Below are 12,696 nucleotides of genomic sequence, written 5' to 3'. Positions count from 1 at the left end.
CGCGCCATGTGAGGGTGTTATGCGCATGGTTGCTGGTCCAAAGGTAGGGGGCGTGGTTGCGGGCCAGTGAGGTCGGGCCGAGCACGCCCCAGGTGGAAATCGTGGTAGGGGACGTGGTTGCGTGCCAACAAGGTTGGGCCGAGCATGCCCCAGGTGGTAAGCGCGGCAGGGGACGTGGTTGCGTGACTACAAGATTGGGCCGAGTACGCCCCAGGTGGTAACACGTGGAACTTTGAGAGCCTTGCACACCGCTTCTTGTTCCTTGCCCTGCGATCCGTTGTAATTGTGTTCTTTGAAAATAAAGCTGTGACCAATTTATTTTGCCAAAAAGTTATGAGTATCGAGTCAGTTATTGGTTGGCACAATATGGTGGGGCGCCGGAAAGTCAGCCTCTCCACCCTTAGTGCAACCCTTCACGTTGAACTTTTACAAACAAGTTTTAGCACAATTATTGCTACACTACCAGCATTCACGACGCACAGTACAGACAGGCGTGATGCGTACTCACCCTTATCTCCGCTTAGTGAATATGCTTTGTTTCCAGCAGGAAAAGACCAGCTGATGTGAACCAGTCATGTGAGGGATCCAGAATTAATAGCAGCCTGACGTAACCATTAGTACATTTACATATTCTAAACCAACGCAGTGGGTGGTAACGGCGTGTCCGCACTTGGGCTATGTGTTCAGGGTACGAAGTTGATTTCAGATGGATCTCTGCACTGATAATGATGATGGCTATTAAGCCAAGCGTATGGACAGGGGCGGTGCAGATACAGATGTATACAACTCTGCATATGGGTAAATATCCACATTTTTTCTCTGAATGGTCTCCTATGTGCAGGGATGTGCAGTCAGGGGAGGCAGTGGGGCAGAGCCTCCCCTGTCATACTCCTATGATTTGATATAAAAATGATTACAATAATACAAAGAAGATATATATAACTTATAAAATCTTGTTTGTTTATTGTAATCATCTTTATAATAACACTCACTAGCTTTGTGGAGCTCCCTGGGACTGCAAGGAGACGATAGATGAGGCAGCAAGAGCTCAGCCTCACTTCTGTATAGTCAGACACGGCTTGCAGAGCTGGGGGTGGGGCCACACCACAGGCAGTAAGCTGCACGGAAAGAGAGCTAATAGAGGCATGCCACTGAGTATGGGGAGGCGTGCCTTAAGCACTGATGGACACTTTGGATGTGTCATGTGACCAGGAAGTGCACTGCAGTATATAGAGATCAGAGCTCTGCAGCAAGAGAAGACACAGAGATGCAGGTAGGAGAGTGTCATGTGAGCAGGAAGTGCACTGCCATGTTTAGAGATCGGAGCTCAGTCAGCAGCAGCAACAGTGAGTTACAGTGAGTAGGGGGTGAGACAGGCTCCCAGCGCTCAGACCCATCTCCATGCATGCCTCTCCAGCTACTGACCTCACCACAATTCACTGCCTCTGTGTGTATAGTAGAAGGTACTTAAGCCTTTTCATCTATGACATACTTAGTAGATGTCAGCAGGGCCTTTGAGACTTTGGGGGGGCCAAGGTGCTGGGGTATCTGGACACTGTAGCGGGCATGGCTACACCTCCTCGTACGTATTACTATAGGCCCTCATTCAGAGCCGCTCGCTATTTGCGGTCGTTCGTTCAAAAACAAGGGGTGGCTATTCAAATGATCTGTTCGCACATTGCGGTCTGTTCACGCCTCTAAGTCTGAACGAGCGAGCTAAACTTGTTGCTGTAATTTTGAAAAATACGCCCCCTGGCCGCTCGCACCATACGTCATGTCCGCTATTTATTAGATGAATCGAGTACATCGTACAGCGTATGAACTGCTCGCTATTCTTGTGGCTGGTTTTTTCAACCGCTATTTTGCGAGCAGTTCTGAGTAAAAAAAAAACCAAGTGACGTGGTCAATGACGCTGCTGTATTAATTATGCACTCCCTTAAAATGCCCGTTTTGACCTTTAAGCACGCCTGCGTTTGAATTCCACACCCCCGTTTTCAAGCACCTTCCCCTGTTACCACCCACATACGCCTCCTTCTGTCACTCAAAATAGCAGGCATTCGCTATATAGCGAACAAACGATTTTCGGCCGCACTGACTGGTTCGCGCATGCGTATTAAAATCCGTACGCATGCGCAGATGTGCGAACATCGGTCAGAACGAACGAGCGGCCGCTTACGAGCGGTTCTGAATCAGGCCCATAGTGCGTGCGCCACTGTATGAGGGGGTATGGTTACGCCTCATCTGCACTCTCACGTCCATGGCCGTATTAAGTGCCCCCCCCCCCTTATTCTGACTCATCTGAGGACCCTACGGTGACCTGGGTAATCTAGACCTGCCCCCCCCCCCTCACCCCAACCTTTCATTAACACAATCTACAACCACAACGGTGAGATGGGGAATCAATATATCCCCCTAACAGCCGACATAGCAACTGAGCCGGAAGTGGTCGCTCCGATCACTTATTACATCTCCCGCATATATAATTATACCACCACTCTGGGATGGGCCACTCTCCCAACTTCCCCACTAAAGTGCCCAATCATTCACTAAGACACAGACAACAGAGTAACCTGCAACTATGAGAAGGAGAGAGAGAAACAGTAAGGAAAAATAACACACTACATGGGGGTCTTATAACACTACATGTGGGTCTTATAACACACTACATGGGGGTCTTATAACACTACATGGGGGTCTTATAACACTACATGGGGGTCTTCTAACACACTACATGGGGGTCTTATAACACTACATGGGGGTCTTATAACACTACATGGGGGTCTTCTAACACACTACATGGGGGTCTTATAACACTACATGGGGGTCTTCTAACACACTACATGGGGTCTTCTAACACACTACATGGGGGTCTTCTAACACTACATGGGGTCTTATAACACTACATGGGGGTCTTATAACACACTACATGGGGGTCTTCTAACACACTACATGGGGGTCTTCTAACACACTACATGGGGGTCTTATAACACTACATGGGGGTCTTCTAACACACTACATGGGGGTCTTCTAACACACTACATGGGGGTCTTCTAACACACTACATGGGGTCTTATAACACTACATGGGGGTCTTATAACACACTACATGGGGGTCTTCTAACACACTACATGGGGGTCTTCTAACACACTACATGGGGGTCTTATAACACTACATGGGGGTCTTCTAACACACTACATGGGGGTCTTCTAACACACTACATGGGGGTCTTCTAACACTACATGGGGGTCTTCTAACACACTACATGGGGGTCTTCTAATACACTACATGGGGGTCTTATAACACTACATGGGGGTCTTATAACACACTACTTGGGGGTCTTCTAACACACTACATGGGGGTCTTCTAACACACTACATGGGGGTCTTCTAACACACTACATGGGGGGTCTCCTAACACACTACATGGGGGGTCTCCTAACACACTACATGGGGGTCTTTGGTAAATCTCACATTATGAAAACCTATAGTGACTGCTAACTGCGATCAGAACTGAGGGGGAACTGCAGCAAATATATCCAGGGGAATCATACTTTCAAGGGATGCTTAAATTTCACAGGTATCCCCGATTTTCAGGGGGATTTCACACAAAACTTGTTTAATAAACATGCCCCTCAGTCAGTGTAATATACATTTATTGTGCTGTTATGTGGCGATGACAAGTACGCTGTACATGAATCTGAGTCTGCTCTCCCCCTGAACCAAGGGAGTTGTAGTTCAGCAAGTAACAGCACTGACAATGTTTTACCGGGGTCCCAGGACACAGTGTTACCATTACCGTGAGCCACACTATCATATTATATTTATCATTTAGACACCTTCTAATCAATTGCAGTCTGGAATTTGTGGTCTGGTTCCAATTCCTTATTTGGCAGGATCCTGAAAAATTGATTTGGTGCACCACCGAGAGGATGGCCCAACATATGGGGAATACAGTCATGTCATACAGGCTATGACTTACCTTCCAGACAGTTGGCGCAGCACCGTTTCATGGTTTCATTGTAGTATTCATTCTCTCGGCATTGCAATCGGTCATAGGCTTTCTACAAATAAAAAGCAAAAGATTCCTATCAGGATGACCAATCTCCAAACAAGGGGACCTCCAGCATTAATCTGAGCACTTGCTCGCTCGTCGGGAGGCAATAAAGACAAGTAGGGAAAGGAAAAAATAGTTGGGTTACCTACATCAACCAATCAGATGTTTGTTTTAATTTTCTAACCTGTGTTCGAGTATAACAACAGATGCAGGCTGGGCATTACTTTAGTGACTATACTGGAGGGACAGTAAGTGTGTCCTAAGATATCATTGTGCAAGTGACTCTCTTTGATCTTCTTTCTAATAATCCTCCATATTATGTTATGAAGTTTACCACCCACAGCTAGTGCGAGCGGCCAGGATGATGGTCGCGATGGTCAAGACCATCGCGACCATCGGAACTGCGATGAGACCCTTGTGGTAGGGTCTCGTTGCCGCAAGTCCCAGTGGACTTCTTGCTCTTACAGAGCAAGAAGCCCACCCACTGACATCACTTGTGATGTCAGTGGGGCCGGCCCCAGACGGTAGGCGTTCCCATGGGAACGCCTCAATCTGGGCAGCCACGCCCACCAAAGGGGTCGTGCTGTCACTCAACATCGACAGCATGCCCCCTTTGTAGCGAGACCCAGAGCCATGGTTTGGCCATCGCTATCCGGGTCTCGCGCATGCGCACGACGGAGCTGGCTCCGTCGTGTGCATGTGCACTGGGCCAACATCGACCGGCTTGCGAGTGCTCAGCGTTCGAGAGCGGGTCTGAACCAGGCTCACAGATCCTAACAGGGGGTATAGTGCACAATACAGTAGACTAAGGGGGTGATTCAGAATTGTCTGCTAATAGCATCGCTGCTTTGTTTAATGCTGCAGGAGATGCCTCCTGCATGCTTCTGTGATCCATAGCTGTATCCAAGGATGCAGCCACTGTATTATCTGCGAAAACATTGTCCATCTGAATATTATTCAGGTTACGTAGGGTGTTTGTCCTTTATGCATGGCCAGAGTTTTGTACCTAGCTCCACCAAATTTGGCATGGTGATGTAGTTTGACCAGGATTAGGTTCTTGGCCAAGATTGAAGTTTGTCAAGGCCATAGAGGTCAACATGGTGTACACCAAATAGGCCGTGGAGTCTCTGATTTGAAATATTTGTTTAAGGAAGTTCATTCATGATGTCGTCCAGTGCCTAAAACTGCCCTGATCTGAAGGCACAGGCTTATATGTACCAGCAGGGGGCAGCAGAGCTGCAACGGAAGAGCAGTGAGTCAGAGGATCAACTGTCACACTGCACCTGCACTGACAGTTACTCATTTCCTCCGAGCACATGGTCATATGCCATGGTCCCCAATGCTGGGCTGCAATGTAACAAAAGAAGCCTGAGGATGTACTTCAAGGTCCATTCTCCAAGCCGGGAAACGCCGGGTATCCCAGCTAGTTAAAGATATTGGGCCTGATTCAGACCCACTCGCGAGCGGCTGTCCGCTCGCAAGTGGGTCGATGTTATGAACTGAGCATGCGCACGACGGAGGGAGCTCCGTCGTGCGCATGCGCCAGACGCGACGAGCGAAGGAAAGTCCTTCGCTCGTTGTGTCCGATCAAAGGGGGCGTGCTGTCAATGTTGATTGACAGCACGCCCCCTTTGGTGGGCGTGCCTCCCTGACGGGGGCGTTCCCACGGGAATGCCTCCCGTCAAAAGCCGGCCCACTGACATCACTAGTGATGTCAGTGGGAGTGATTTTGGCTCTGATAGAGCCAAAATCACTCCGGAGCTTGCGGTTGAAAACCTCAACCGCAGGCTCCGGCTCGCAATTTCGATGGTCGCGATGGTCACGACCATCGCGGCCATCACAATGCATGCTCGTATAGCCTGTGGGTGGTGACCCACAGCTATACGAGCGTCCCGGAGGACGCTCCATTTTCATGGAGCCCGGCCCTCATTCAGAGCGTGCGCTCTGCTCAGAGCGTACGGCTCTGAATGAGGGCCATTATTCTAACACTGTACATTTAGTCTACTGTATTGTGCACAGGTACTCCATGTGGACAAAGTAGATGTCGACATGTTCATTATGTTGACATACATAATGTCAACTTTGAACATGTTAACACTGCCATAAAGTTTACATTTTAAACGTTGACGCCTAACGCTAAGCCTAAGATTTGCATTGCTGACATTATGACTATATTATAGACGGGATGTAGTCAGCTGGCTGCCGGTCTAAATGCTGACGCTGATTTCCCAACAAGGGAGTTAAGATAGGTATCGAAATGCCGACGCCTATCTTAATCCCGTCGCCGGAAAGCAGACGGACGGAAGCCCAAACGAGGTAAGTCCGGGGAGCCCGTCCTCTTAGGCGGGGGGGGGAGGGTTAGGGCAGTTAGCGGGGGTAGTGTTAGGTTTTTTGGGGGGGGAATTAAGGATAGGCACCCCTAGGTGGGAGGGTTAGGTTTAGGCACGAAGGAAGGGGACTTAGGTTCAGGAACTAACAGGGAGGGTTAGGCTACCAGAAGGGAGGTTAGGGGGGAGGGTAAGTATACTTACCCAACCCCTGTCGGGATACCAACCATCGGGATGCCGCTGTCTGTATTCTGACAGGAAGCATCCCGACAGCCGGCATATCATACCGATTCCATTATAGACATGTCATATGTAATGTGTTACAGGGCATAAAATAGACAACATCTGCAAGCAGCACGGCACAGAGCATTAGGAGACAGGGCCTGATTCAGACCCGCTCGCAAGCGGGACGATGGTAGCCCAGTGCGCATGTGCATGACGGAGCCGGCTCCGTCGTGCGCATGCGTGAGACCCGGATAGCGACAGGCAAACCGTCGCTCCGGGTCTTGTACCAAAGGGGGCGTGCTGTCGATGTTGAGTGACAGCACGCCCCCTTTGATGGGCGTGCCAGGGGCGTGGCTGCCCAGACGGAGGCGTTCCCATGGGAAGGCCTACCGTCTGGGGCCGGCCCCACTGACATCACAAGTGATGTCAGTGGGAGTGCTTTCGGCTCTGTTTGAGCTGAAAGCACTCTAGGGCTTGCGGCAACGAGACCTTACCACAAGGGTTTTGTCGCAAGCCCGATGGTCGCGATGGTCTTGACCATCGTGACCATCTTCCTAGCCGCTCGCTATAGCTATGGGTGGTCACCCACAGCTATATGAGCGGCCGGGAGGCCGCTCTAAAAATCAAAAAGGATGGCCCTGATTCAGAGAGAGCGCTCTGTCAGAGCGTCCGGCTCTGAATCAGGGCCACAGTTCCATATACAACAGAGCAAAATGGGACAGGCGGGCTGAGCCCTGGCTGACATAATCAGATGGTTCTAACACAGATACATCAGATTATTCTCCTGAATGGTGGAGAAAACTCCATATGAAAAAAACAGGGTGGGAAACAGCGTAATACACATCAAAGTTTTGTGGGGCAAAGCATTTGTTTATCTTTACCTGACTACACTTCCGGGAGGCTCCTGGAAATCAGGTGGTGCTCCCGAGCCAGCCGTCATCCGCCCGCAGTGAAAGTGAGAGGTTAGGGCCGGCGATGACGCGAATGATGCTGAATTATGACCTGCCCCCTACTTCCCAATGCTGGTAATCACTGCGTGTGGGGTAGGGGGACAGGGCCATGATGACACAATCACATCATCATTCCCATCAGCCCGCCCACTTTCCTCCTTCTGAGCCGGGCTGGTTGCCCCCATGTTTTTATATCCTTGAAGAAAATGGTGGCAAACTACAAAACCAGGCAGTGGCAGGGACTCTTGTCGGATTTCCATCCTTGTAGAATGTAAGCTCTTGAGCAGAGCTCAATGCTCCTCGTCTTTTGTCTCCACCTCAGTGTCAGACTGGAGCATGAAGGGCTAAATGGGGGAATGCAGTGTTAGGGGCCCTTGCTTATTGGATGTGGTAAGTTACCGCAGAGGGTGTGGCCAGACCACACAGAGGCTTAGCCAACCACATAACTGACCCTCTAATAGAGTAACAATGTATCATTTCAGTGCACAGTCTGGAACCTGACAGAGGAAGGGATGGGGTGCTCAAGCAGTGGGGCCCACCGGGGATTTCCCCTGTACCCCTGTGGGCCAGTCCGGCACCCTGTTCCACCTTCCCTTCAATCACTCGGAGACTGGCAACTCGCCCATAGAATGGGTACAGGGTCATTGAGAATTGCTGGGTCTCCGGCTTCATCTCACCACCGCCTGCGGACTCCAGCTACAGCAGCTGCCCTGTCCTTCCCCGGCCACTCCCTGTCTGTGGCTTCACTGCAAGAAGGGAGGAAGTTACAGTACTCAGGACAGCGGAGGATCATTACATGGATAAGCGCGATATTAGTGTCCATCACATTGCAGGATGCGATCATAGCGCAGGAATGGAACATATTGCACCCGTAGGGACAGGGGCTCCAAAAGTAACCCGCACCTGCGATGTGCAGGGAGTGAAGACCGCACATACGCGGTGGCCGTTGCCGGGGGAGAGTTCCTCTGGAACCCTCTCCTGGATAGTATTGAGATGTGTAGCCCATAGGGTCCCATAAGCTACTGGGACCAAGTTCCGGAGCTTGGTAAATCTGATGCCATCGTATCCCCCATAGAAACCTAGGGGGCAGCGGCTGCCGGCGAAAATGGAGGAACAGCAGCAGATATTGGAGATAATTGCTGCGATCCCTCCGTCATACATTCGGTGGACAATAGATATTTGCCGGTACTCCCAAAAAACTGATGTTTTCGAGGAATAAGCCGCAAATATTTAATGATAAATGGGCCACTTAGTGGCACCTGAGGCACAGAAAGTCGGCACCCTGGAGATGTTACGGAGGTGGAAGCTGCAGGACCGAGAGACGGCCTGAATGTGGGGAGAGGAGGGAGAGTGGGGAATTGAGGATTACAATGAGATACAGCCAGTATGAAATGCAGCCTCTCTTCCTGTCCCCAATACCGTACTGGCTGCATTTTATACCGAATTATCATGTTCCACCTACGTGATTAATTCCCAGGGCCCAAACTTGTCAGGTCCTCCCTAAGCTTGTCACTGCATCCTCCACAGAGGGTCACACAGTACCGTGCACAGAGCACCATGCATTGGGAACTAGGTTAGTGTGTCAGATCGCACAGGAACATTGTGTAACAGTCTATCATTATGTATCACACCTCATTACCAATACAGTCCTGCAAAGATCTTCACTGTATTACTGTAGCTATAGCCAGGTTCCACCTCCACCAAGTACCAGAGAGCCCCTCACTGTCTGCCTAGGGAGGCTCAATTTCTTCAGAGGTCCCTCATTTCAGAGAAACCAGCATATAGGTAAGGAAAGAATCAAGCGAAGGCAACACATAGGGGTTGCAAAAAAAACATTGGGCATCCAAGTGACATAGACTAGTTTGTGGGGACCCCATAAAAAAATCTCAGAGTCACGGCAGAAAAATAACACTGATGATATAGAACCTTTTCTTTTTTTCTTTTTAGGTGATGTAACATTGTAGTCTCAGCTGTTAGCAGGAGGGCTAAAAAAAAACATCTAAAATGCATTTCACACTGTCATAGCCCCAAAAGGCAAAGAGGGGGGGTTTAGGGAGTATACGGCGGGGAGATGAGTTCCACCAAATTAAAAGCCCCCTTAAGTGCGTGTTTTTAATAGTTCACCTATGTTATGTGTCTGTACCAGATATTAATTCTAGCCCCAGAATGCCCTGCCGGACCATGCTGGTATTTCTATGGGAGAGCCTTAGGTTGTATAGTGGAACATATGGATTGTCAGAGTTTTTTCTCCCTCTTGTTACATGGTTGTATATTGCAGTTCTTTGTGGATAGACATTGAAGTACCCTTCCCAAAATTATCTTATCATAATGAGACACATCTATGACCTCCCCCCCCCAGAAAGGGGTGTGACTGCATCTTTCCTCCCTATCTTCCCCTTCTGTGTCACGCCTGTCTGTCTGCCCCTCCCCTTCTGTGTCATGCCTGTCTGTCTGCCCCTCCCCTTCTGTGTCACGCCTGTCTGTCTGCCCCTCCCCTTCTGTGTCATGCCTGTCTGTCTGTCCCTCCCCTTCTGTGTCACGCCTGTCTGTCTGCCCCTCCCCTTCTGTGTCACGCCTGTCTGTCTGCCCCTCCCCTTCTGTGTCACGCCTGTCTGTCTGCCCCTCCCCTTCTGTGTCATGCCTGTCTGACTGCCCCTCCCCTTCTGTGTCACGCCTGTCTGTCTGCCCCTCCCCTTCTGTGTCACGCCTGTCTGTCTGCCCTTCCCCTTCTGTGTCACGCCTGTCTGTCTGCCCCTCCCTTTCTGTGTCACGCCTGTCTGCCCCTCCCCTTCTGTGTCACACCTGTCTGTCTGCCCCTCCCCTTCTGTGTCACACCTGTCTGCCCCTCCCCTTAGAATGTAAGCTCTCACGAGCAGGGACCTCTTCCCTCATGTGCTTCTATTTACATTTTCTTCTACTCCTTACTCCCCATTAGGGCACCTAACACGTGACTGCTGACTCCCGGCTGCTTACTGTGAGTGTAATAATCACTATTGTAGCAATGTATATAAGTCGTGTCCTTGTCCTGCACTGTAATGTACTGTAAGTTACTTGTTTCTTGTTCACTTATTAGTTCTATGTACTATGTAAGGCGCTGCAGAACACTTGTGGTGCCATATAAATAGAGGATAATAATAATACTCACATTAGGGGCATGGCGACATCATGTACTGCTCACACCATGCCCCCAAGCATGTGCCCAGCGCTTTTGAAGTGCTAGCCCGACCCCCAACCCGATATGTACACCTTCCCAACATTCCCGGCAAACAGGAAAACCGTCCTGACTACTGAACTCACAGAGTATGAGAATTGGGGCTCTCCTGGCTGGGGAAGTGGGTGTTATTGCTACAGACACAAAGCAGACAGAGGGTCTCATTCAGACCCGCTCGCGAGCGCTGAGCGCTCGCAAGTGGGTTGATGTTTCCCAAATGCGCATGCGCACGACGGAGGCGCCTCCGTTGTGCGCATGCGTGAGACCCGAATAACGAAGGCCAAGCCGTCGTTATGGGTCTCGCACCAAAGGGGGCATGTTGTCAATGGTGATTGACAGCACGCCCCCCTTTGGAGGGCGTGCCGGGGGCGTGGCTGCCCAGACGGAGGCGTTCCCATGGGAACGCCTACCGTCTGGGGCCGGCCCCACTGACATCACTAGTGATGTCAGTGGGAGTGATTTTGGCTCTGATAGAGCCAAAATCACTCCAGGGCTTGCGGCAATGAGACCCTACCGCAAGGGTCTCATCGCAAGCCCGATGGTCGCGATGGTCTTGACCATCGCGACCATCATCATGGACGCTCGCATAAGCTGTGGGTGGTAACCCACAGCTATGCGAGCGTCCAAGAGGCCGCCTCACAAAAAAAAAAAAAACACGCCCTGATTCAGAGCTGGCGCTCAATCAGAGCGTCCAGCTCTGAATCAGGCCCAGAGTGCTATAGCCAGCTGCTTATCCTGTATGTGCAGTACAGACATAGGCTATAAGGTACCAGGTACTGTATGTGATCTCACAAGTGGATTAGGTCCGTGTACATTCATTTTAGTACGGTCCTTTTAAGCTCATAGTTATCATTTTCACAATTAGTATCATTTAGTATCACAATTCACAATTAGTATCATTTAGTATCACAATTCACAATTAGTATCATTTAGTATCACAATTCACAATTAGTAACATTTAGTATCACAATACACAATTAGTATCATTTAGTATCACAATACACAATTAGTATCATTTAGTATCACAATTCACAATTAGTATCATTTAGTATCACAATTCACAATTAGTATCATTTAGTATCACAATACACAATTAGTATCATTTAGTATCACAATACACAATTAGTATCATTTAGTATCACAATACACAATTAGTATCATTTAGTATCACAATTCACAATTAGTATCATTTAGTATCACAATACACAATTAGTATCATTTAGTATCACAATACACAATTAGTATCATTTAGTATCACAATACACAATTAGTATCATTTTACTCCTGGCAGAGATGAATGATGTGTCAGTAACAGCAGCTTGTTACAGTAATCATATATAAATCTGCAGAGAGCCAGTATACAATTTCCTGTCTTATTTCATGTCTAGGATAAAGCACAAATGTGCTATAAGTGATGTAACAACTGGTCAGATAGTCACCAGCGTCTGTCATGTGGGTGCGATGGGAGAAAACTCAACATTGGGGACAACAACTAGGGGATAATAATGCTTTACTGTCTGGGGTGGGGATACAGCATGGACGGGACAGCAAGGTCTGTGTAACATGTATAACCTGACACAGAGGCCCTGATTCAGAGCCGGACGCTCTGACAGAGCGCTCGCTCTGAATCAGGGCCTCCATAAAAAGACCATCGCGACCATCGGGCTTGCGACGAGACCCTTGTGGTAGACTCTCGTGGCCGCAAGCCCCAGAGAGCTTTCGGCTCAAATAGAGCCAAAAGCTCTCCCATTGACATCACTTGTGATGTCAGTGGGGCCGCCCCCAAATGGTAGGCATTCTCATGGGAACGTCGCTATCCGGGTCTCGTACATGCGCACGATGGAGCCCGCTCCGTCGTGCGCATTCGCTCTGGGCCACCATCGACTCGATTGCGAGCGCTCAGCGCTTGCGACTGGGTCTGAATCAGGCC

The 12,696-nt window shown here is 49.6% G+C and overlaps 1 protein-coding gene across 2 annotated transcripts in view; it reads right to left on the bottom strand.

Annotated features, from left to right (window-relative positions):
- LOC148477147 (tumor necrosis factor receptor superfamily member 8-like) overlaps positions 1–4,021 on the bottom strand; it is a 36,867-nt gene extending 32,846 nt beyond the window's left edge. Inside the window, exon 1 of one of the 2 annotated variants that reach the window (XM_088457158.1) lies at positions 3,979–4,021. In XM_088457158.1, coding sequence (XP_088313284.1) covers positions 3,979–4,009 — 31 coding nt within the window. In that variant the 5' untranslated portion in view covers positions 4,010–4,021. The remainder of the gene's footprint in view (positions 1–3,978) is intronic. The other variant, XM_088457156.1, reaches the window with a different exon arrangement.
- Positions 4,022–12,696: the final 8,675 nt, after the last annotated feature.

This window comes from Taudactylus pleione, unplaced genomic scaffold (assembly GCF_031769625.1).
Source record: "Taudactylus pleione unplaced genomic scaffold, aTauple2 ptg000740l, whole genome shotgun sequence".
Lineage (NCBI taxonomy): Eukaryota > Metazoa > Chordata > Amphibia > Anura > Myobatrachidae > Taudactylus > Taudactylus pleione.
Note: the sequence above shows the minus strand (reverse complement) of the source record. Positions and strands in the feature narration are given on the sequence as shown.